This window comes from Perna viridis, chromosome 10 (assembly GCF_037379345.1).
Source record: "Perna viridis isolate PV_CMFRI_1.1 ecotype Kerala chromosome 10, ASM3737934v1, whole genome shotgun sequence".
NCBI lineage: Eukaryota > Metazoa > Mollusca > Bivalvia > Mytilida > Mytilidae > Perna > Perna viridis.
The window spans coordinates 20140888-20166443 of NC_142454.1; the positions used below are offsets into that span (position 1 = coordinate 20140888).

Here is a 25556-nt window from a genome sequence, read left to right on the forward strand (position 1 = left end):
ATAGCTGTGAGTATAGAAGTTAAACGTTTTGAAAAAAAATATCTGGTGGTACATTTTGTAGATCCGGCTATGAAACGTTGTTTGTATGGATTCTTGTGGAGTTTAGGTATGTAGTAAATAGCCCGTAAATCACAATCATTGTCTTTGGCAGAGAGATCAAAAGAGGATAGCACAGATTTATTATTTTCGACAGTCTCTTTTTTGGAGAGTGTAGTGGCAGTATAGGTTTTTACGTCTAACTCTGGTAATAAACACTGGATGTAATAGGTTGCGCAGACAAAATGGATTTGATTTATTAAATCTAATTAAATGATTCATCACCAATATTTCATGAATTTCATGACGTGAATTTTGATAAATTGAATGAAAATAATGGATATGGTGAACTTGTCAAAGAGACAACAACTCCACCGGGATGAAAAATGTCAGCTTAACACCACCCATGGGTCTTCAATGATTTCAAGGAAACCCTGCTTTGTACTAATTTGACACTCTACTTGCTAGCTAACAGAAGATCAAGATCGCATATAAATATGTCATTCAACTCAGAATCATTTTTCTGACTCCAAGCCAACCAGTCTAAATTATGAAATAACCGCATACTTGACAAAAACACAGTAAATACAAACACAATCAACATACAAAACGGACATAAATATGTAATAAATGAGTTGTGGTCTTGATTCGAACTACATGCAAAAGTATCCACTGAATATTTATATTGTGCTTCAGTAATGAATAAATGATTTTGATATCCGTATATTGTTCTCTGTCTAGGAATCAGGTAACCTGTATATAAGATGTCGCACTTGAGACGTAGATATTTTTATTGCATCATCCAAGTATTTATACCTTATAATTTCCAGATATAAAAATCATACTGTTTGTAAACTTTGCCTTTTTAAGATATTGGTAAGTCACACTTAGTTGAAATACAACATGGAAATATGGCGTGAAATTTTATCCTCCCCTTTTTCATATATAATCAGTAAAAAATATATCTAAATCACAGATGCTTCAGGTTAAATATAACTAGCTGTTTTGTTGTTAAGTAAGAAAAATGATGTGCCATCCATTGCCTGATTCTTACACAGAATATTACTTAAATACTTTGAAGCTCGTTACTCATTTAAAGTTACACCATTTGCATTAAATTTGAGGCACGATAAAATATCTATGAATGAATTAAACATGACGTAGAGTGAAAGATTCCTTGAATATTGAATACCCTACACCTGGTCCATGCTCCCAGTTTTTAGTAGAGTCCGAGTTGCTCATTTGCTTTTGTTACTCTGTATGTGCGATTTTAATTACTTTATGTATTTTGTTGTGTATGTCTGTTTTCCATGTCTGGTCTTTGTCCTTGGATTACATTCTTTTGATTACCGCTATAACCTTGGTTCCCTTGATTACTCTTGAATATTAGGATATCAGTCTGATCGACGTATTAATTAGAAAATTGATAAAAAGAATACGAATTTGCAAAAGTAACCAATATATTTTTAGTCCCTGTTTGATAAATAAAAGATTAAAAGTAGTAGTTGAAATCTCCTTATTTTGAGGAAAAATGTAGCCATTAAATAGATTTTTCTTTTGAAGTAGAAGTATTATCTTTCAAAAAAGATAGCTGACGTAGTAAAATTTTATTTCTACGTTTCTGCATTTCTTTCAAGGAAATAACGCATGGTACACAATTTCAAATTTTCGATACCGTTTTTTTTTAACGCCACAAAGTTATCAGTATTTGGCCAATCGAGAAACAGAATTGCGATCAGATGACTTGCGTTTCCATAGAAGAGCGTCCCTAGGGACAAAGGGTAAAAAGAGAAACTATACCGACTGCGTCGGAAAAACAGACAGTAGTTGTTCATGCATGTCAAAAACTTACCGAATTCGCTTTAATTTCTAATTCCGAAACAACTATTCTCGAATTCACCTCAGTCTGTTTTCAGTTTTTTTAATTATCTTGTAAATTACTCATGTCCTTTAAAAAAATTGCCATTTTATTCATGTCGTTCTGTACTACCACTCTCATACAATTATTTTCGTTCTTAGCTCCGAGATCGAAATATTTCCATATTTATTTTTTACGAGAATTTTGCACTGAACGTATTGTTTATCATCTTTCTATGGATATTTTGAAATTTTCCCTATTATCTCAAAACTGGAGAGCTGAAATACCATGATTTCACGCCATATTTCTGCTCTTTACCTTTAGTGAAAGAAAAAAACCTGAAGTTCCGAATAAAAATGTTACAACTGGTACCTTATATGAGACATACTACATATATTATTGAATTGGCAGGGAACCAGACATATGGCGGGAAATCATGGTGAAACTTGTGGTGAATTTTTTTTCTTATCAAATTAGGGGAGAGGCATCCGCCCGGTACGCCAGTCTTTGGATCCGCGCCTGGAAACCCTTTCTTAACCATGAATAACTTTAGCATAGGCAGTGTTTAAATTTCATATGATCTGGTTCTTTAAATCGATACAATTCTTGTGTCGATAAAAACCTTAAAATCCTTAAAAATAAAGGTAAAACACATAAATATCAATAATAAATACATGGATTTAATTACAACTTGTAGCTGTATTGCATTCGACTTCCTGGCTTTCATATTTACAAAAACATTGACAAGTAATTGTATCTAAACTGTGCTGACAAATAATTGTTAGGGAAGGAAGTTGAACTAAAGGTTCGACACTTTTGTTCAACAAGTAAAAGTGATATTCGCCTTTACATGTATCACCTGTTTTAATAGCAACTAGGTGACAATGTTTATAAGTAAAAAATCGTAACCATGTACTCACTGGTTGAACAGGAAAACAAAGCGTGTGACCATTCGGCATCTTGAAGACATGTCAATAATGGATTTCCGACAAGTCTGTACCCATTATAGCAAGTCATTTCATAGGTTCTACCGTATTTGAAGTACGTCTCGTTTGTTTGAGAGTTGTTTACAAGCACTTCAGGGTTTTGACAATCTTATAATGAATAAAACATAAAATATTTACTTATCACTTCCATATAGAAATGGTGGATTTAATCATTTTGTGCTCTAAATGAATTACTAGTACTGTTACCTTCCATGTAAGTAAAGCCAATCAACGTAAAAAACTTGTGGATATTTGCAATTCAGACAATCTTGAAAAAGTTTCACCATTGTATAAATACGGATGTTAAATCTAGTACTTGTAAACTATTTACTTCTGGAGGTAATATCTTAATATTTTACTGCATGTATATGTACTTCGCTTTATATAGCGTCGTTACAATATGATTGTATTATACTGGTATGTCATTATAAAATCACCATTATGTTGCGATACATTCTTGGACATGCTTTCCATTAAAATCCGAAATAAAGGAACCATTAAAAAATATAGCAGTTTAAAATTGAATATATAAGCAAAGCATATATATCTTTTAATGTAATGTTGTAATTGTGGAGATATAATATAATATAATTGTTGGGTAGACCGGTGGCGTACAGTCATTGAACCGATCCAAGCAACGATTTGACGGAACGATGACCGTTGACTGATTGATCGCTGACGGATCGATGACCGATAACCGGTGACCAATCTGATTGTAGTTTTGTTTTGTAAAATGACGTAAGATATGTTTTAAAATAAAAGAAATGAAAAATAAAAATATAAACTGATGTTTAAATCTATTACATTATATAAATATGTGTAACGTCGACAAAGAAAACAAAAAAAAACGTAAATTAGATGGACCGCTCTGTGCTCACGTGATGCGATAACCAGTTAAATAGATCGGTTTGACTGACCGTAAACTGATCGGTGATCGATGACCGATTGCAATTTTTGTTACACGGATCGGTTCAGGTACTGTAATGGTTACATGATGCGTGCCTACTTCGGGGGCGAAGCGGTTGGTGGTTGGTGGAGTTCATATCTCATAAATTCTCATACAATAATATGAATTTACTATGCCTTTTTATACTGCAATATATTTTTTCAGTTATAGCTTCGACACAGAAAACTTGGTCCCTAGTCCAAGTTGAATGTTCAGTACATTCAAGGCTGTAGTTGCCTACCATGCTAAAACCATTTTCACAGCCCATTGTAACATTGCTTCCAATAACACGTACAGTGTATCCTTTGGCTACTAGATGATTCTTTAATCTCAGTTTCCGCTATATAGATGACGTATCTCGTCTTTAAATATCCTAATTTCGACGATTTGATACATCGCATCTACCCCAAAGAACTTGAGATAAAGGATACTACAGACACTGTAAAGTCAGCCTCATATCTTGACCTACACTTAGAAATCGATGGTAAAGGAAAACTAATGACCAAAATTTAGGATAAACGTGATGACCTTTCATTCAGAATTGTCAACTTTCCTTTTATCTTTGGCAACTTCCCTTCAACACCTGCGTATGGAGTATTCATATCAGATCTAATACGTTAGGCCTGCCAAAGCTTGCCGAAAATACGCAGACCTTTTGTATCGCGCTAGAATTCTAATTAGTAGGCTTCTGGAATAGGGGTATGTTCCTACAAGATTGAAGTCCTCGCTACTTCAGTTTTATTGTCGTCATCATGAACTCGTGGATCGTTATGGTGTATCCATCTGCACTATGAAAACTGATTTATTCAACGGGTCATAGTTTTCTTTCCTCGTTTGGCTACTCCGAACTTGACTTTGTATGAGCATCTCGGCTAGTGTTTCTAGAATAGCAGAGGACGCTTACACTACCGATTAACCTGGTCCATGCTCCCAGTGTTTAGTGGAGTCCGAGTTGCACATTTACTTTTGTTACTTTGTATGTATGATTTTAGTTACTTTATGTTCTTTGTTGTGTATGTAAGTTTTCCATATCTGGTCTTTGTCCCTAGATTGCATTCTTTTGAATACCGCTATAACCTTGGTTCCCTTCATCACTCTTACTAATAAAAATATATTTTGAATATTTTATCTGAGTACAAAAATAACTTGCCTTGCCTGCAAACTATTTCCGGTTTCCACTTTCCATCAGATTGACATACCACTTCCTGTACACTTGCGTTGACCTTCGAATATCCATCAATACACTCTAAACTACCATAAGCACTGGTAACATATGTAGGATCTCCGGCTGTATATTGACCAACAGTGGTACCACTGATATTGGGTATTTTACAATCTATAATTATATAATTTTCAACTACATAAGTTTAATCAATATAACAAAAAAAAAATAAAAAAACTAATCTTCAAAATTAAATTAATTCGTAGTTATGCAGTTATGGAAATACATTTCTCTAGACTACGACAGAATGCGGACATTGCCACTCTTGGAGTTAAAAAATACAACAATACTAATATTGTAAAGTTTGATATACTGATTAGTGTTCGGTATTTTTTTTACCTGTATTTGAAAATCATAATCATCACAAATGTATAAATCATTATAAACATGGGGTACCGACCGGAACTATTGTATACCTGCATTGTTGCATTGTATAAAAATGTTTTACGGCAACTTTAAGACGTTTCAGTTCTACATATGATATTGGCTTGTTTATCTGTATTCGTCTTTCAAATATTAGTTTTTATTATATGTTTGCAAGTTTTTTTTTCTTTTTCTTCTTCATGTTTCACTTTATTTTTATGCTTTATTTAACAATCATCAATCGTTTATTTGTTTTTTTTTTTTTTTCTTTTAATTTGTTTTTAAGACGAAAAGTTAAGCGTATTGAATGACCCACCTGTTAAGAAACGGAAGCAATTTAAAATTTCAAATGTTTTCCAAGCTTTCTTTATTAAGATGATTGCGAGACAATAGCTATGTACAGTCATAGGTAAAGTAAAGCATTTGTTACCAAACTTTATAGTACCGAGAGAAAAGTTTAATGTAAAATGGCTAAGACTTTAATTGAACTTTTTTAACAAAAATATTCTACAGCCGAGAGTGTGGACCAGATTTTACAGTTCGTTCGTTTCTTGCGTGTTGTAAAAAGATATTTTCAGGCTCGATAAGCAGGAGCAGTTACACTGAAATTATCAAGCGCGATTGTCTATCATTCCTCCAATTATCTCACTACACAAAAGCATGTGACCATAATCATAGTATTTAAATAATATTAATATGCAATTACAGAGTTTACTTAATGCATCAAATCGGGAAATTACTTTATATAATTTTAGATAGCGGTTAGCAGCTGCAAATATAGTACATCATACTTATCACATATCAAGATCCGAATCATCAAAATGTTTACCTTAATATATACATTTGTACATTACTTTACGATGTGCAGAAAACGACAAACCTTACACATGTGTTAATTCTTATAGAAATAATTCATATCTAAATATATAAGCGTTAATATATTAAGAGTTGTATCCGTATTATAAAATTTGAAGCAAAATCGGTGACCTATTTACGGAAGCTCATCGCTATAACATCGTCTGTTGACTGTCGTCTGTAACCCGCCCCAGTGGAGTGAGACAACAATCATTCCACCAACGTTATAATTTAAGTTAGGCACAGCCTACAACCAAGCATCGCTACTAGACGCACTCAACCATTTTTCTTACGTTTTTTAAGCCATTGAAAAATGGAACGATAACTGAACGGAGAGAGATAAGTTAGGTAAAGGGTTGTCTATTAACAAAACAAGTACGGATAAGGTACTGTAAATATTTTTTTTTCTATTTTTGTTTTTTTTTTGTTTTTTTTTTTTTTTTGTTTTTTTTTTTTTTTTTGTTTTTTTGTTTATGAACTGAATCTTACAATTTTAAATCGACTTAAGGGCTACTCTCACTTTAAATTCACTTCTTCCCAGACCAATGTACCTGGTATTATGTTAAAGCAATCCTCATCGTAGTTTCCATCGTTGTCATAATCAGGGAGATATTTTCCAGGGGAAAGTAAGAACTTTTCAGGCGCTGAAAAAAATGTAAATTGAAACAAATACTCTTTCTACCTCATCTTCCTACCATCACCTTCAATGCTTAATCTTGTTGTAAGAATGTAGAAAGTTACATGTTTCTGACTCTTGATCAAATTTTATAAGAGCAGGAAAAATATAGAAAAAATATGTTTCATGATGTTTGTTTTGAAAGTATTTTTAATTTGGTCAAATTTCTTTAAGACTAGATCATATTTTTTTGAAATTTGGTATTTAACATTTACGATAGACCTCGGACTTCGTTTCTGGCCTCTGTCATTCTACTTGAGTAGGTGATAAATATTATAAATACACAACACAGAGCCCATTGTTGAAAAAAGTTTACTAACAAAAATTGTATCCCAGTAAAATACACCTTTCTTCGTCAATTTTTCCGTCACAATCTTCATCTGCAGTGGCATGAAGCTCACAAATCTGTAATTCATGTTACGAAACAATAAAAGAGACAATATAATAATAAAAAGTCAAGTCCTTGTTAAAATATTTCTTATTCCATACAAGAGTATCATTAATTGTATGTAAAAAGAACAGAGCAAAAATAGTTTTAATCCGAAGTTTTCTGACCATACCTTAAAAACATTACACACTGTAAACTTATCAATTCACATGGTTGTTAAATGTATATCACACTTTTAGATGTACACATTCGCATATATTAATTTTCAGGGTAATGGAAAATAATTAGCTTTTCATAGTGAGAGAAAAATAATTTTTATGGTTCTTTTTCAAGTCAAGTTGCAAATATTAAAAAAACATTAGTTATCAACAGATATATCAATAAATACACACAACTTAACCAGTTAGAATGGTTAGGTTTATTAAGACAATATTTTATAAATAATTTTATTTAATAAATATGTAATATGCTTTAAGTTCGTGGTTTATAATACTTGTTGGATAGCATGTGTATATTATATATTTTGTACATTTCGCAATTTTTGAATAAATAGCATTTTTGAGTAAATAGCATTTAGCATCATTCATTCCATCGCCTTGGCTACATGTAATAGACAACTAAAAAAAAACCAACCATATATTGACATACATTGAATTATTATATATGATTTCGACAAACACATGTAAGATTAAACTAGATTATATTTCATAATATTTCTTTTTTGTCATTTTTGTATTATTATTTTTTTGTTATTGTTATAAAGATCATAATACTTACGTTTTCCTTTGTAAATAACATTGTTATTTGTGTTCCGAATCCGCCGTTAGACGAAATACCAATGTTCCAAAGAAAAAATGTTATATTGTCGTGCTTAGTAGTGAACTCGTATGACATGTCGTCTATTAAATCGGAGACAAAACCGGAAGTAGTAGTCTTCGATGTTGATGAATATAGTAGCGGAAAATTCCCAGACATTTTTTGTATAAACAGCTCTTGAATCATTCTTGGGAATTGGTTAAAGGTACGAAACGTCTGTTTCAAACTGTAATGAGAGAAGGCAGGAACGAGGGTCATTAACGCTTTGTTCCTTCCCACTTTACTGACGCTCCATACCAGAACTGGATGAGAACAATTTATTCCATGTTTATATTCTAAAACATCTATCTGTATGTCAATGAAACCCCCTCTTTTGTCGATACTCTGAAAATATGAGAGGCCATTTGACCGAATTGTGCATATTGTATGCCTTTGTGAGGATAAGATGCGAATATAAGACTGGACATTTGTGCTATATAAGTCTGTTGAGAAAACTGGATATATATTTTCGAAACCATTCTTTCGATAGAATTGTACAGGAAGGAGCTGCTCCCCTAATACGAAACTAAGTCCTTCCGCACCACAAAAGACTGATATAGGATTTTCCCCCCTAATATATGTTCCCGTCAAATCCTGGTCCGATTGTAAATGAACAAACTCGAATTTAGATAAACTGATACTAAAGGATACTGTGTTTTCGATAGTTTCAACATTTGAACCTTGAGATAGAATCACTTTCATATCATCGGTTTGAAGAACAAAATCAACTTTGGTGAACGAAGTTAGTGTTGTTATCAAACAAAATGACGACACATTTGGGGCATTAAAGCTCGCCGCAAAGTATTCTAATCCCCATGTATCAGTTGGGTATAAGATGGTCGAAAGCGATTTATGACGATGTAAAATATTACGCAGCATTAAATGTACTGATATTTCGTCAGAGCCAGTATCGGTCTCAATTCTGAAGACAGTAGAACTGTTCATGAAATTGACGCCAATAGCAGAGAAAGTTCGCGAAAAGGATTGTTCGATGTTTTCAACTTGATTTAGTTGTCCTTGAATATATGTGAATAAAGTAACTCTCGAAGATGAATGTACGGCTATTTCAACGTCAACAGTACCGGATACTGATGATATATCCCAAACCGGAAATATAAAAGATGTTCCTCTGCTGTCTAATGTCCCTAGAATGAAAATGAAATTCCGAATAAGAACAGTCAGCCAATGATAACCTCATTTTCTTGAATATACCTCATTGAAGACACCTATGATAACCGAATGGATTATTTTAGGAGTTACATATTGTTCTCGGAGACCACAAATACAAATGTTCACACATTTTAAAACAACTTAAATATTGAGGCTTCATTCCTCGCAGTATATGTGATTGGTATGTGATGGAACCTCTCGTTGATGGGTTTAGCTTCCTATTTCAATAATTTTGATTTTGTTTACTTCATGAGCAACTCGGCGGGTGTTTCTAGAAAAGCAGAGGACGCTTACCCTACCGGTGCACCTGGTCCATACTCCTAGTTTTTAGTGGAGTCCCAGTTGCTCATTTACTTTTGTTACCTTGTATTTATGATTTTAGTTACTTTATGTTCTTTGTTGTGTATGTCTGTTTTCCATGTCTGGTCTTTGTCCCTGGATTACATTCTTTTGATTACCGCTATAACCTTGGTTCCCTTGGTTACTCTTCCATTTTTTTTATTTAAGATTTTCTTTTGTATTTGATTGAAATGCTGCATATGAGAGGTCCCTCCTTAAAACACGTAATGTATACGATTGGTATTTTTTGTATTTTAGACGTTCTTCTTCAACATCAGCTATATGGCTTTTTGGTATTGAAAGTTTACCGTGTCTACGTGTTTTTGGTTCATTTTTGTTCTCTTAGTATTTCCTATATAAGATAATATACAGTTACAAAATACCTGATTCTTTGGATTTACAGTCTTTGCCCGAAAAATCAGCCCATTCTAAAAGGAAAGGGAAATGCCTTCACATGTATAAGCATTTTCAATGGTCTAATAATATAATATATGTATTTTGATAACGATAACATTGCTTGTCTTGTTATTGACAAAATATAAAGTTAAAAACTGATTTATTTTTTTTAAATATTTGAATTATAATAAAACTTTAACAAAAAATTTTTTGAGAAAAGCTTGTAGATGTGAGAATTAAACAAAATCTACAATGAAATAGACCTGCCATACTATGGACCGTCAAAAACATTAGCAAGATGTTCGGAATTTCTGGCCCCTGCAACTTTTGTTTCGTTTTCACTTTCAGTTAAGTTTTATGTTGGTTTCCTTGTCGTTCATTGATAACCCATGGATGACCTTGAGCTAACATTTTCTTGCCGTGGTATTGTTGACATATTCACCATGTCCATTCTCGTTTTATTAGATGTCATTTTGAATTGTTTGACCTTTTGTTTGAGTGTTAATAAGATGGGTCTGTAATGCATGTATTATCTTACTTGTGCAGAGATAGGTATATTTAACATCACAACTACCAATTTTCCATCTACTAGACTTGCTTAGATCAAACCCATTTACTATCACACATGCAAAGTCAAGGGAAATATCAAGTGGTTGTCCGATATCCCAGTTACTGTAGGTCAATTCCTCGCCATCAGGCCATGTGTATTGACTATTCGACTTTGACAATCCGATTAGTATTGGATCGGAGAGTGACAATATGCTGAAAGAAACAAACACTTTTTTTCTTTACTTGTTTGTTTGATTTTTTTTCTAAGTTTCATTGCTTTTAAATTTCTTATTTTATTTAGCAGTGGTTTCACATGATTTTGTATGATATATAAATTTTTTAAATGTTTATATTTATCTTTCCAATAAATACCACATTTTTTTCTTTTTTATCTTTTTTTTTTTTTTTTGTGTGTGTTAAATTTGATAACGCATAAATAAAGTTTCATTTTTTCAAGAAAGTGATTTTTTTACATGCTGTCGAATTTCGAAAAACTTCTTCTATTTTAAGACTCCTTTTAAAAGATAAAATCATCCATAAAAGTGTCAATTTACTATTAGATGTAAGTAGTCGAAAGACAAATATTTATTATTTTGTTGATATAAAGGTTGTTTTCATGATTTTTTTCAGTGTAATTTGTATGAAAGAATATTCACCCTTGTCTTCTAAAATAATCCATTGCCTTTCTGTGTCTTTCATCAGTATCCAGTTTTGCAAGCATCATATTTCTATCAGAGCATGCATTTATGGCATCAGAGAATTTCTTTTCTCCCGTTTTATATTCAAATGCTGATAAAATAAATATACATAAGCATATGACTTTGCAGGGCTGTTTGAAGGTTCGTAACTAAGTATGATTAATTCTGTTTGAATAAAAACCCTTCAAAAATATGATTTATTATTAGAAACATATAATCATGCTTTATATTTAGTATTACATCTCTATCGTAGATACTGGTATTTTGTCAAGCTGAATACTTTTAAGTCAGTTACTGATGCACAGACATGGTTAAACAGCCGCTCTGTGACTGAATTTAAAGTTTAAATAATTAATTCCGAGTTACGTATAACAAATCCGAATGAACTATTTTAGGAGCCATTAATTCTCAGACCCTACATATGTGGGACGTCGCTAATGCTCCGTCCGTATAAACTGATGTACATACCATAAATACCATAAATGTAATTAATGCGTAAACATTCAGCCAACTTTACGGCAAAGTGTTGGATTCATGCATGTAAATTAATGATAAAACATTTTTTCTACTTGATACCCTTAACAGTAGTTGGAAAATAAAATCTAAGGGAAATTTATCGTAAAATGACGCATGTTATGATAAAACAAAGATCTTACAATCTGTAATAGCACTGCAATCATCTTCGTCTATTAGCCCATCTCCATCATTATCTACCAAATCTCCAGGTTCCATCGCCTTTGTTGCTGCCACTGGTATGTCCTAAAAAGAAACAGGACGAAAAGGCCATGCAATTTAAACGTTTAGAAATATAGATATTTAAGTAAATGTGTGTGGAAATGAACATAGGAACAGAGTGGTAGATTGTTACGTTTTTACAAGGGTCCTTATTGAAGATCTGATATTTTCCAAACGTCTTAAAAATGCCGACTTTTGCATCAGAACGAGAAAGATAATGAATTCATCTCATAAGTGTAAGAAATTACAGAGGTCTATTAAAAACAAGCTGCGTTGAGCTAGGAAGAATACCTCATCTATTTCTCACAGCTGTCATTGTGAAATTACATTGCAAAATCTCAAAGTCACTATGACGTTGCCACCGCTTTATTATTGGCTCTTACAACCAGTGAAGACTAGAGCGTGTGACTTTGAAGTACACTAGTCGTTATATCTCGAAAACACCCATTTACGAAAAATGACATATTTTTATCTATTGCTGAAGATTCCGTTGTCTTTTTCGAATTTTACCACAGTTGTCTTTAAGTATTTGGTAGTACAATTAAACATAACATTTCCTTATACTAAGATAATTTATTTGTAACATTATAAGCAATCATTTCCTACTGAGGCTAAGTATCCAATAATTTTGTAAACTAAAACAATGATAAATTTTCCGGATAATCATTTTATCTTAGATATTTGACGAGTATAAAGTTTGCAGGGCATTTAACCTACGACAAAATTATTTTTAATATTATGAGCCGATATCTTTTTTTAAACCTCAAAAATTGAATATTATCAGTTTATAAAATCGACGAAAATTAGCAGCCAGTTAACATTAAAAGTATATTATTTCGAGCATTCACTATGTATTTAAGGCATTACATTTTTGTATATGCCATTCATTTACCAGCAACTCGTATCCACTGATGTACATAACGTCGATAAAGGAGAAGTTTGCGTCATTCCAAGCGTTCCGTAAAATGCTAAACGTATGGCCGTCGTCAGGACCTATGTGGCATATGTTTGTTACAAAACTGTTTTCGTCAAACATATATATGGAAAATCCTGAATTAGATACGAGGGTACTGTTAAAATGTTGTAAACTTCGTGTATTGCTATCAACAATAAGTTTATTTTGACCTTTGCACGGAATGACCATTGTGATGTTTCCATACTGTTCTATTGGAGGAACATTCATCATAGCTGCATTGTTATTATCATTATATATGTACTGAGTTACCATCACAGGCTTGTTGGCTGTGATGTAAAAAACGTCTCCATACTCTACCAGTTTTTGGATCCACTGACTTGTATTTTTCATCTGAATTATGTTATGTCCATCAATTGAGACTTGTGTTGTGTCGAATCTTGAAATAATACGATAAATATCTCCACCATCGTCTATGCCTGAGTTCACCAATATGAACTTTTTCCCCCAACTCTGTACTGGGGGAAGTTGTGTAAGAAATGTACTTTCAAATGTGCCCTTTCTTACAACAGTATCTAGTCCACCAGCAAAGACAACAAAATTATTAGAACTTTCAAGTACTGTGTTGGTTAGGTCACACTGTTTACATTCAATCCATGCAACCTCGAATTCTTGTAAATGGACAATAATTGTATCACCAGATCCATACTTATTATCTTGAAAGTTTAAAGTTGATGTTGGCTTCAGCATTGGTAAAGTAATTTTTATTTCGGTTGATTGATTTCGCAAACCTGCAAAGCCAAGAATACAACTACCAAGCACTTGACAGTAGGTCACCACCCTGTAGTAATTTCCAGCACTTTGAACTGGATACAAATTCATCGATGCCATATTATTGTACCTGACTTTTAACGAAAATTGTTTCATTTGACGAGTTCCTTTAATCTTTATGTAGATAGTACCGTTGCTCACCATTCTCATTTGCGGAACTTCATTATTGGTTAAGAGAAAACTATACCTAATTTCGGCAATACTACTGAAATGATTTATAAATCGCTTGTTTTCCATTTGAACCTCAAGTGTCACGGCATCCGAAGATGTGTCAGATGAAACGACATCTAAGTGCACAATCATGTTATCGTGTGTATCAACAGGAACCAGTGCATATTCAAACGACTGGAAATCTAGAATGAAGAGAAGGTAACCGAATGCATTGTGATAATATTAAAACGTCAAGGGAAAACAAATCAGTGTCTGGAGCATTAAAGGAACAACAGACGACAAAGCAATGGTTCAATACAAAATATACAAACATATCATAAATATTCGAACTCCGAAACAGACGACACATTTCCATACTTCCTTCAGGTTCGTTGAAGAGCACGTCATATGTAAGAAATGAAACCTCTATGACAGATAAAGATCGATTTGACAATCCATAGTGGTCAATCAAGTCAAGAGATATCAAATCAATTTTAAGTCAATTGTTAAACAGTAAGACTATAGTAGTAAAAAATTTGCTCAAGTGCAAAATCTCTACTTTTATGATAGGATTAAACAGTGTTAAGAACTTAAAATTCCAACCCCTAACTATCTGAAATATGTTATTTGTTTTTTTTTTCGTTTTCTTGTAGACTCTCATTCCATGAATTAACACCCGAAATCGACATAGGACAGGCGAATGGTGGTATATAATTGACAACGTGACATGGTTTTAAATTTCAATATTCGTAGTATTTACGGCTACTGATAATTATTTTCTTTCACAAAATTGCTTTTATGAATATACAATGCCGAAAATGAATGGAATAAAACATATAATTCTGTTTTAAGCCTCTAAACGGCATCGTTTGTCGAAACGATGATAGGAATGTTGTTTTAGATTTGTACATGGAATTTGCACTGTTGTAAAAATTGTCATCGCTGGGTTCGTATAAGGTGAACAACCAATCAAAATGCACGAACAAGTCATATGTTTATTAGATTGAAGTTACATCGTTTTATTGATTCTATGATATACCTACCGCTTTTGGCTTGGCACATTACGTGTTTAGAATAATGACAATCCGCATCGTTCCAACCGTCAGGCCACATTTCAATACAGTCCTCTCCAGGATAAAAAGAGTCTGGTTGCACTGTGGGTATGGTAAAAGACTTGATTGAAATAACTGATTTTTACAATATTATAAATAAACATTTTGCGGATTGTTTTTATTCGAAAAAAAAGATGTACCGTTCTGCAGGAAGTGCACACATTAAAGTTTCAATTATAAGCACTTCATGTTTCAACCAAAAACTGTACAAACTATATTATTACACGATAAAGATTCTCAAATATTTGTTTGTCGGATGAAAAGTATGCTAATGCATTAATAACATTTTTCAATGGTAAAATACAGAAGTAAAGCTAGGTTTATGTCAGCACAATATACTTTCAATTTTCGGTTGAAGTAAACCGACCAGAATACCACACACGTTTCGTATGGTTAATTCAAATTATAGAAAAGAGCGAAAGGAATAACAAAACGTGTTTCAGAGTGTAAACATTTCATATGAAAATAAAGTTTAAGTTATGCTAACTGAAACTCCCAAACTCAAACGAAAAAGAACAAGTAGATTTTTCAGAATTAAAAAAATTGTACTGTACTGTGTATTCCCATATAATCTAGTTATTTGAATATTCAAACAGGGGTAGCCAGTCATTCTTACAAAGTACTCTCATTTAAAGCATGCGAAACCAAGCAAATCAGCATGTGTGAAATAATTGCTGATTTAAATGTAAGATGTATTTTGTGGTCCAACGAACAGACAAGGGGATTTAAGTCTGTTATAAGTCAGTGCGCCGTCATTGTTATATATGATTAAACAAGAAACTTTTCTAGTAGTTTTATAATTTTAAAGGTAAAATGTAGTGCCTTAAGGAGGTAGGCGTAGGGTAAGGGAAACAACTCTTGAAATCAGTAATATGTTTATATCATATTCAATTTCACCAATGCCTATTGAGCTTTCATTTGAAACAGAATGAAATCAATCCAAGTTACTTTGATACTTACATGAGATTGATGTAAAATGCTAAATACAAACGTTCCAATAATTTTTAAGAGTTATGTACCTTACCCGTGGTCTACCTCCTTGACGCTAAATAAATAAAATGTAAGTAATGGAGGGTAATAATAACATTATTGAACTGAAGTGAGGACGAGTAATCAAGGGAACCAAGGTTATAGCGGTAATCAAAAGAATGTAATCCAGGGACAAGGACCAGACATGGAAAACAGACATACACAACAAAGAACATAAAGTAACTAAAATCATACATACAAAGTAACAAAAGTAAATAAGCAACTCGGACTCCACTAAAAACTAGGAGCATGGACCAGGTGCACCGGTAGGGTAAGCGTTCTCTGTTTTTTTTCTAGAAACACACGCCGAGTTGCACATAAAAAAGTCAAGTCTGGGGTAGACAAACGAGGAAAGAAAAACTATGACCCGTTGAATAAATCATTTTTCATGATGCAGATGGATACACCATAACGATCTACGAGTTCATATATGTATATGTGTATATGTCTGTTTGTTTGTATGTTTGAATGTTTTGTTGTTATTTTTTTACTTATATACATATTGGGTCTACATATACATTTGTAAATCATCTAAATACGAAATCAATAAACTATGTCTAAGCTATATCACTATGACCTACTTGAACGCCATTTTTGTTCTTCATTTCTTAGTTTTGTTCCGTCCTGCCATATAAATACGCCTTCTGTAATAATGTCATCCAATCCAATCCAATAACTATCGATTCTTAAATGTAAAATTTATAGCGGAGTCGAATTAAAACTTGCTCGTTTAACTTTTAATTATGCCACATAACGATTATTAAATTCATCCGAAAGATGCCTTTCCTCTTTCTAAAGTAAATGACTCAACAACATATTTCCTATACTACATCCGTATTCTGAGAATTTCAGCTTTAATTGAGCACATAATTGGATGGAAGCATGAATATATTCCTTTTTTTTACTTTCCATAAATAATATATAATATAAATAGGATTTGTATATCAAATAATTTTGTTAAATACACGATATAATGTAGTATGCAAATTCTTCAAGTACGATTTGAATTGAAAACACTTGTTTTAAAAGTACCTGCGTTGTAATTTTATGTGCAGTCTTTGTAAGATCAGGTATTTGGTCAATTATGGTATGAAAACACCCATTATTTCGATAATATAGTTTGACTTTTAGCACAAACAGAGTCAAGAAAAAAAATCCATATTATTAATTAATTATGGTAAATTGAGTTGTAATGCACTAAAACGGAAAATTTAAAGGGCAGATAACATTCTACTGAAAAATCTCTTAACAAATCTAGTGATGCAGAGTTCAATTAGTGGTCTTTTCAAATAATGAAATCATCTTTGAGTGAAATTATATTGTACGTTTGATGGGTTTTGACATGCATGTTCCTGTTTTTTCCCTATTTTGTCTGACTGTCATGTTCACTGAAGTACAATGAAACCTATCTATGCCAAACCTCTTTCAGTCTTAAAAATTTGTTTGGTTTAAACAGGTAGTTGGCCCCCAAAGTTGAAAATACATTCGGAGTGAGATACAAATAGTCTGTATTAGTCAGGTTTACAGATTTTTCAGGGTTTCATTTTGACACGTATTACTTAATATCAAATTTTAGGTAACCGAGTTGCTCAATTGCTTCTGTTACTTTGTACGTATGATCTTAGTTACTTTATGTTTTTTGTTGTGTATGTCTGTCTTCCATGTCTGGTCGTTGTCCCTGGATTACATTCTTTTGATTACCGCTGTAACCTTGGTTCCATTTATTACTCTTTGAATCCCAAAAGTTTGATTTTCATAGGATACTGAACAAATCCAATGATGCAGAGATCAACAACTGGTCTTTCCAAATAGAGAAAATATTCTTAGTGAAATTACATTGTCAGGTTAATGGGTTTTTGACATGTATGTATCTTGGTGTTCCTATTTTGCCATCTTCTTACAAATACTTGCACTTAATTCTTATGTAGTTTGCGGCAAAGATCAAAGAAACCCAAGAAAACAAACTATGAATATGTACTACACAATGAAATAATCAATAAAAGCTTAGTCCGACTTTACAACAAAACCTACGCCGAGACCAGCGACATCACAATACGCGTTTTATTAAAAAACGCCGTCAGCTTGAATTAACAAAGCGGCTGTCAAAACATCCTCTGCTATTGACGATTGAAATTATTCACGATAGTTTTTAATTTATTTGTTATCGATCGGGTGTAAATAATTACGAAAAGTGTACATATTCTACAGGTAAATGTTAAATAAATTATTGTTTTACTTACAATAAAACTTTACTGATGTTATTTCTTTAAATTTCTTTGAATCTCAATGTGATAATTAAGGAGTGAGAACAGATAGTATCACTTTTTATCTGCTTTACTTTATAACCTGCCAGCTGCTTCAAACAATTATGTTGAAACGTAATAACTAGAAATAATGGTATATGTACTCTTATTTAAAAAACAATATTTCGCATTTGAAAGAGTATAATAATGCCATAATCAATAGACATTAATATACACAGCCCTTAATTAAATCAAAATAATGTATAAGTGAACAATAGCCACGTTTAAAAGGTAAAAAGGAACTACATAAAAATAAAATATAGATAAAACGTAAGAAAAAAATAAAGAATGAGGGCCAAACTTTTCGGCCTTACGTCCTTCGTCAAGTGTAAACAGTATTGAAAAGAAAACTGAGAACAGTCGACCCTTTATTAAATCACATGGCAATGGCTAATACATAGCTAAATCAATTTCCTAAAAAAATAATACCAGTAATAAAGTATGTCATCTGTTAACACTTACTTTGCAGACATGCTAAATATGTTGTTGAATTCAATTTCAGTCTTTGGTGATATCAAAAGTGTATCTAGCGTCTTACAAAATTCTACTGCTCTTTGCCAATTCATTTTCGTCGGTGCTATGTAATAACATTTGTCATTCTTCATAGTCCATTCTGTTCCTGGACATTCTGAAAGTGTAATGTACAGTTAGTCTACCTTTGATTCAATGATCATCCTAGGGTAATTAACTTGACAATTGACGTAACATGAGGAACTTGGCAGATATTTCTAGAAAATCAAAGGACGGTTAGGTTTCCGGTGCACATAGTCCATGCTCCCAATTTTTAGTAGAATCTGGTTTCTCGTTTACTTTGTCTCTTTGTACCTGTTATTTTGGTTACCTTATGTTCTTTGTTGAGTGTGCCTATTTTCCCCGTTTAGTCCTTATCCTAGCTTGGACTCTTTTTCTCTTGATTCCCGCCTGTATCTTTTTTTTTTATTTATTGCTCTTTGAAATGAAGTCTTTATCTCTGTGTCATTTGTCCAATTACAAATTTTATAAGTCGATTGTCATCATATCAAGAAAAAAACCAGTTACACTCACTAATGTCATCATTTGATGCGTTTTAAGTGGCAAATGGGTTTTCTTTCTTTTTCGTTTTTACAGTGGATGGTATTATTCATTCTATATCTGATGGATAATTTTGTTGCTATGCACTTTAATAGGGAATTTATTCAATATTTAAGCATATTTATCATTACACAGGAAAGATTGTAGTATATGTTTTCATGTTTTAAAATTCATAGACACATATGTTTAAGACCGGTACAGAAATATATAAGTTTTTACCGATAAAACAGGCAGAAACACATGGTTTTTTTTTAATTAATATAAAAATATTATTTTTTCCATTATGTTAAATCATATGGAAGACAATAATTTACCACAATTATTATATAAATGTAAATGTTGTTTTCATAAATTAATTGTTTTGTCCTAAACATGTTTTTCATACGTTTTTTCTAGTGGTCCTAAAAATATAAAAAAAAAAGTTTCTTGTTTTACAGGTGTTTTTTTTTTTCAAAAATATATATGAAAAGCATTTCCTTCATTTTTTGTGTTGGTACATGTACATTTACTACATAAACAATTGCATTGCATTTTTTTTTTTAAATTTGTTTGTTCTTTTTTTTTTTATTTGTCCAAGAACTGTTATTTTATTTTAATAAGGCAGCTACTGACTATGATATACTTGTATGTTGAGCGATTTTAAAAAAGCATCTGAAGAAAAATAGGAAATACCTGTGTTGCAGACAACAATAGAAGCTGCCATAACCAGAACAATGTCTATGTGGATTGTCATTCTTTAACAACTGAAAATGAAAATCAATATTAAAAACAAAAACAGCAATAAATAGTATTTCAACTAGTTCATTTTGTAGGGTTGATAATTTGAAGGTATATGAAGGGTAATCATGACAATAACGAACTGGAAAAATCTAGGTAGCAGTAAAATGTAATAATCAAGAGGAATGTCCCTAGAATAAATGATAGTATCAGGGAAAACAAGTTATTTTTTTACGCGTACAGCGCAAGTGTTAAGTCGTTTGTTCGACTTATTTGTTCATTTGAACTTTAAGAAATGCTACATTTAAATATTTTATTAACGAATCTGATAATTTAGCTGTACTAGCTTTAATTTTTAAGTGGACTTTTAGACGTGTACAAATCTTCTGCGTCGCCGTTAGAAAATAAAAAAACCTCAATATATGCTATCCAGATATTGTTTAAATTGTGTCAAACAAATAACAACGGTGTTTTGTTTTTGTAAAAGAAATTTATTTTCGACTCCATCAAGCTCCGAACAGCGTCTGACGTTTGAAATTCATTCCTGTAGACGTCAGCTCTCTCAGAAAAAGCAAGAATCTTGCAAAGTCGGGAAAAAGTGAATGATTTAACGCGACGTTATCCGTTTATCAAACGACGTTTGAGTTGAATAATGTTCGAGAATTTCAAAAGACCGGTCTGCAGCGGTTTGCCAGCGATAAAACGAACGTCTGTCGCTGCATTGAACTTGCAATTCCATATACATTTTGTTGATACACACATTTTATCTCCATTTGTTGTATTCCATATTCATTTTCAAAACAGAATCAGCAAAAAAAGTAAATATTTTAACGACTTGATCATAGCTGAATACTAGAATATATGAACGAATTACCAATGTTATACATCTATAGAAATGTTTACTCCATGCGCATTAAGGTACGTACATTTCTCTTGAATCCATGGTTGTCTTATTGTGACAATAAATGAGAATACATAGAATTTTTATGGCATCAGTTTTATACTCATATTACTTATTCATAGAGTAATTTACATTTTTGATTTGTCACAACCTATATCGATAGGTTGCTGAAGAAACTATACAATTCAAATTTAGAAAACTGTAAATTTAATGTCTTTCCAATTTTGAAATCGCTCTCAAGGGAAGCTAGGTAATTTAAAACTTAATACAATGAAATTTACCGCTTACAATTTTCTTTTTTTTTTTTTTTTTTGACGGTTTTCAAATTTTAAAGGAAATAATGAATATTTCAGCAGCTTCAAAGCAAAAACATCAATACATTCTCATTTTTCCATGCGTTACGTTTTACATTTAATTGTTTTATCTTTTTATAAATATCCGTCTTTTTTATTTTCACTTCAAAGAAAATCAAATAAAGCATTATCATCAAAAACAATTTGGTGACGTTTTAAATACCAATAAACAATCACAAGACAATCTTCGGTTCATCCTCAGATATCCAACCGCCTTGGTATTCTCATAGTTGGGCGTTATCCATGAATACGCGAGGAATCTGGTTCTATCTCTTACCAGTTAATTTTAAAGTCTTTAAGAGACAGTCTCTGAGAAAACCATGCAAAATCGTTCAAAAGTGATTTCAGCAATTACTAATAACTTATAGTGCATAAGGTAGGACTCCATGTGAAACAAAAAAATGCAAAATATTTTTTTCCGTAAAATCGAAGATGGCCGAGATATGGCCGCCATTTTGTTTTCTGATATTTTCTTTGGAAAGTGCTAATTTTCAGGTTAAAAACATGCAAAATTAAGACAATATTTATTAAGAGAGTTTTTAAAATATTACAATATGATCAATGAACTTAATCTACTAAATTAAATATAATTAACTGCTTCTAAAACAACCAGCAGATTGTTATAATCAGTGACCGAAAATCCATAAATAGGTTTTAAAGTTTGTAAATTTCCCAAATAAAAAATATTTTCTTATTTTAACCATATTTTTACTTCTTCTAATTGCCGAAGAACCCTTTAAGATTTTTTTATGGTAACATGATGATGCCCCGTAGTAGTATAAAGAAACAAGGGCTGCGGCTGGGAATTTATCAGATGACAATTTTATAGCATGAGAAAGTTGGTATTGTGGGGCGAAAATTGCTAGAAATCAAAATCATTTATGGTGTTCATCATTGATCCATTACTTTATTTAAGGCTTCTTTACAAGAAAAAAAATCTAAAAAAAGATTTTCAAATTCAAACTTTATGTTAATAACAAAAGTAACTCCTATGTACTGACATTTAATAGCAAAACATAAGCTGGGGGTGAAACACTGAATACCCTATTTATGTACTTTGTCAGGTTGTTTACCAGAAAAAGAAGTAATCATTCATAAATGTATATATCTACCACAAGATCAAAAGCATTCATCATCATTAAGAATATGTTCCACATAAAATCACTAATATCATATATAGCACATCCATAAAACTGACAATGATTTTTTTAACAATAGCATTTGTATCCATTAAAGGGGGGATGATTTCTTAAAAATGGATTACAGAATTATAGCAGTTTTTGATTTACATGTACATGCTGTACAAAGTGTTTCTCACACTGACAACCAACTTAAGTTCTTTAAGATTATAATGGCATGCCAATATCTTTCTGAGAAAAGAGATTTACTTTTAATTTCCATAACATGACATACATGTACATTTATGTAATACCATTAGACAGTCTTACTTGCAGACATATATGTAAATATATATGTAACTGTAACTTAAACATGTATGTGTATAAATGCAATATATGAATACAAAAACATTTTGTATTATTTAATAAGGTTGGTAATGGTTCGTTTTCCAATTCCCATTATAAGCCCCAGAATTAAAAGTCTGGATTTATCCATTCTGTTCTTTTTCAATTGGAGGCTCTCAGCGTTTCAACACTTTCTGCACCTTCACACTCTCCTAGAATACTCATTTGCCTGCAATATAAATGGACAAGATCTTTATTTTTATGATATTTTTAAACAATATTTATTTCTCTCTTTGTTTACATCTTTTAACAAATTTCAAACAATGCCGTTTAATGAATGAATTGTATTACTCAGAATTTCAATGAATACTAGGAATCATCTTTTAATGTATGTACATGTACAAGTATAAGAAGTCGGAAACCTCATGAACATTTGATATTTGATAGCGGAAATGATAGACGGGGAACAGCAATGCTTCAATCACCTTCTTGCATTTTTTCACACTTGTAATTCAAACTCATTTCTTGGGAAGGACATGTATAAGATAATTATATTCATTAAGGATTTTATTCATTTCAATAACAAAAATAAAATAAGTTGGACATTTATAAGTTCATTGCATCTCCTTGCAAATTTGCATCTACAACACTGAAAGTGAAAACAAAAAACAAGAAAACTAAAATAATAATAATAAACACAAAACAAAAAAAAAAAAAACAAGCAAACAAGCAAACAACCCCCCCCAAAAAAAAAAAAAACAAAACAAAACAAAACAAAACAAAAAAAACAAAAAAAAACATTTGAATGTACATACTGGTAGACTCTACAAAGAAAAAAAACTTATATGCACTGTTACATTTTACAAGTGACTCCGAATATACATGTCATTGTTATCAGCTTTTTACAGACATAGTAATTTTAGGAATATGTTTTGTTACTTTTTGTCTTATTTGTCAAGATATCAAAGCAGGGAACAAGCTTTGCAAGGACCCAGCACCCAATATTAATGAAAATTCTATTGGACCTGTAACAGGTAAAACATCTTTCTATGAATAAGTTTAAAAATAACATTTAAAAATGATAATATATGGTTGGTATTTATCAGTATTTCCTGTAGATTGTACTTCATTCCTTTAAGACAACCTGCTTGGTGTTATAATTGGAGAAGGGGAAAGCGGTACATGTTTATTGAAAACTTAAACTACTTTCACTTCGGTAAATTCCTGAATGGTTCGAAAAAAGTTATTCAAAAGAATCCAAGTACTTACCGCGGCTCCTGAATATATGAATTTGAAGTATACTGCTGTCCGATTGCTCCAATTTGACAGAAAACCAGTCTGTCAGATGACAAATTTGTAAACGGTTACTCCCCTTTCCTAAAAATCTTTAAAAAATATAGCCAAAGTCAGGAATATTAATAAGAACTATGTCATGTCTATTCGGTACATTGAACCATACATTGTCACGTTTGTACTTTTTCAGTAGTAATCGAAATGTTTTGGGCTTTTTTATTTCTTATTTTTCAAAACAATGATTATATCCGTACATTTGTCTTACCTGTCTTCATTGAATACGTGATTTCTGGCTTTAGAGTTTCCGTGATTCTGTCCAACATTTATCAATACATCATTTTGGTCTATCTTTCATACACATATATCGCAGCTTTAAAAATGTTGTTCTGTGTTCTCCAAAGGCATTTAAAGCATCCATATAATTCATGCAAAATGACATTCTGCGCTGGACTCGTAGCCAAAGTTTTGAATGGTTAAGCAGTTTCTTTTAACAATTGCTATTTATGTCGGTGCGCTGTACATGCCAGTTTCATTATAATTGTTTGTCTTATTGCTTTGTCAATGTATCTTACATGTATGTATGCATTGTAAAACTAATTATGTATCTAATGTCGGTTATAACAGCTCCTACGAGTTTATGTTGCATTGTTGTTATGAACTTGCCGACTTAAAACAAAGCTTATTTGATTTGATTTCATTTGTTTCATAACAATCCACGATCTCCATTACTCCAGCATTTTCACCCATAATTACGACGATCTTTGTTCGTAACAAAGTTAAATATATACCCTTCCAATAATCAAGTGCGAGTTAATCATGTAAGTATTATTATAACATAGAATATGAAAGTATTCCAAACAAACAAGGAAGGAACAGATTGCAGGGGATAGGAACATCTAATCTTCGAATTAGACAAATCGGACCAACGTAATCTCGTCCTAAGTATTGCTTTTATAGAAAATATTGTTTTCCAACTTGTACTTATTCAGAGTTTTTCTCATTTCAATCTTTTAGCTGACTACCTATAATGTATAGAATGTAGGACGATTTGCATATGGCATATATAACATATGAAAAAACTGCAATAAATAGCGAATTTTTACGAAAAATATTTTAAAAGTAACTAGTTAGTTTTAAGCGTTACTTCGGCTATGAAATGCTTCCGAATAACCCATATCAAAACAGAAGAAAAAACTCTACAATATTCATTTACTTGGCAGAGTACCAATTTTCAAAATAAACCATAAAACTGACTTTCATAAACTTAAAGGAGTGTTGTCCTTAAATTGTTCATAATTATTTTGTATTGTTAAGACATTATAACATTTTAATTTTTCAACAAAGAAAA

General features: G+C 31.9%; 1 protein-coding gene across 1 annotated transcript in view; it reads right to left on the reverse strand.

Moving 5' to 3' along the window:
• The window catches only part of LOC148604878 (uncharacterized), a 29594-nt gene extending 4508 nt beyond the window's left edge, over nucleotides 1–25086 (reverse strand). Inside the window, exons 1-15 of the mRNA XM_088548887.1 lie at nucleotides 24474–25086; nucleotides 20154–20224; nucleotides 18873–19038; nucleotides 16689–16792; nucleotides 15010–15120; nucleotides 12965–14169; nucleotides 11994–12096; nucleotides 11296–11428; nucleotides 10629–10852; nucleotides 10078–10122; nucleotides 8108–9330; nucleotides 7263–7347; nucleotides 6818–6910; nucleotides 4977–5162; nucleotides 2815–2988 (exon numbers count right to left, since the gene is read on the reverse strand). Of these exons, the coding sequence (XP_088405013.1) occupies nucleotides 2815–2988; nucleotides 4977–5162; nucleotides 6818–6910; nucleotides 7263–7347; nucleotides 8108–9330; nucleotides 10078–10122; nucleotides 10629–10852; nucleotides 11296–11428; nucleotides 11994–12096; nucleotides 12965–14169; nucleotides 15010–15120; nucleotides 16689–16792; nucleotides 18873–19038; nucleotides 20154–20214 (3913 nt within the window). The 5' untranslated portion in view covers nucleotides 20215–20224; nucleotides 24474–25086. The remainder of the gene's footprint in view (nucleotides 1–2814; nucleotides 2989–4976; nucleotides 5163–6817; nucleotides 6911–7262; nucleotides 7348–8107; nucleotides 9331–10077; nucleotides 10123–10628; nucleotides 10853–11295; nucleotides 11429–11993; nucleotides 12097–12964; nucleotides 14170–15009; nucleotides 15121–16688; nucleotides 16793–18872; nucleotides 19039–20153; nucleotides 20225–24473) is intronic.
• Nucleotides 25087–25556: the final 470 nt, after the last annotated feature.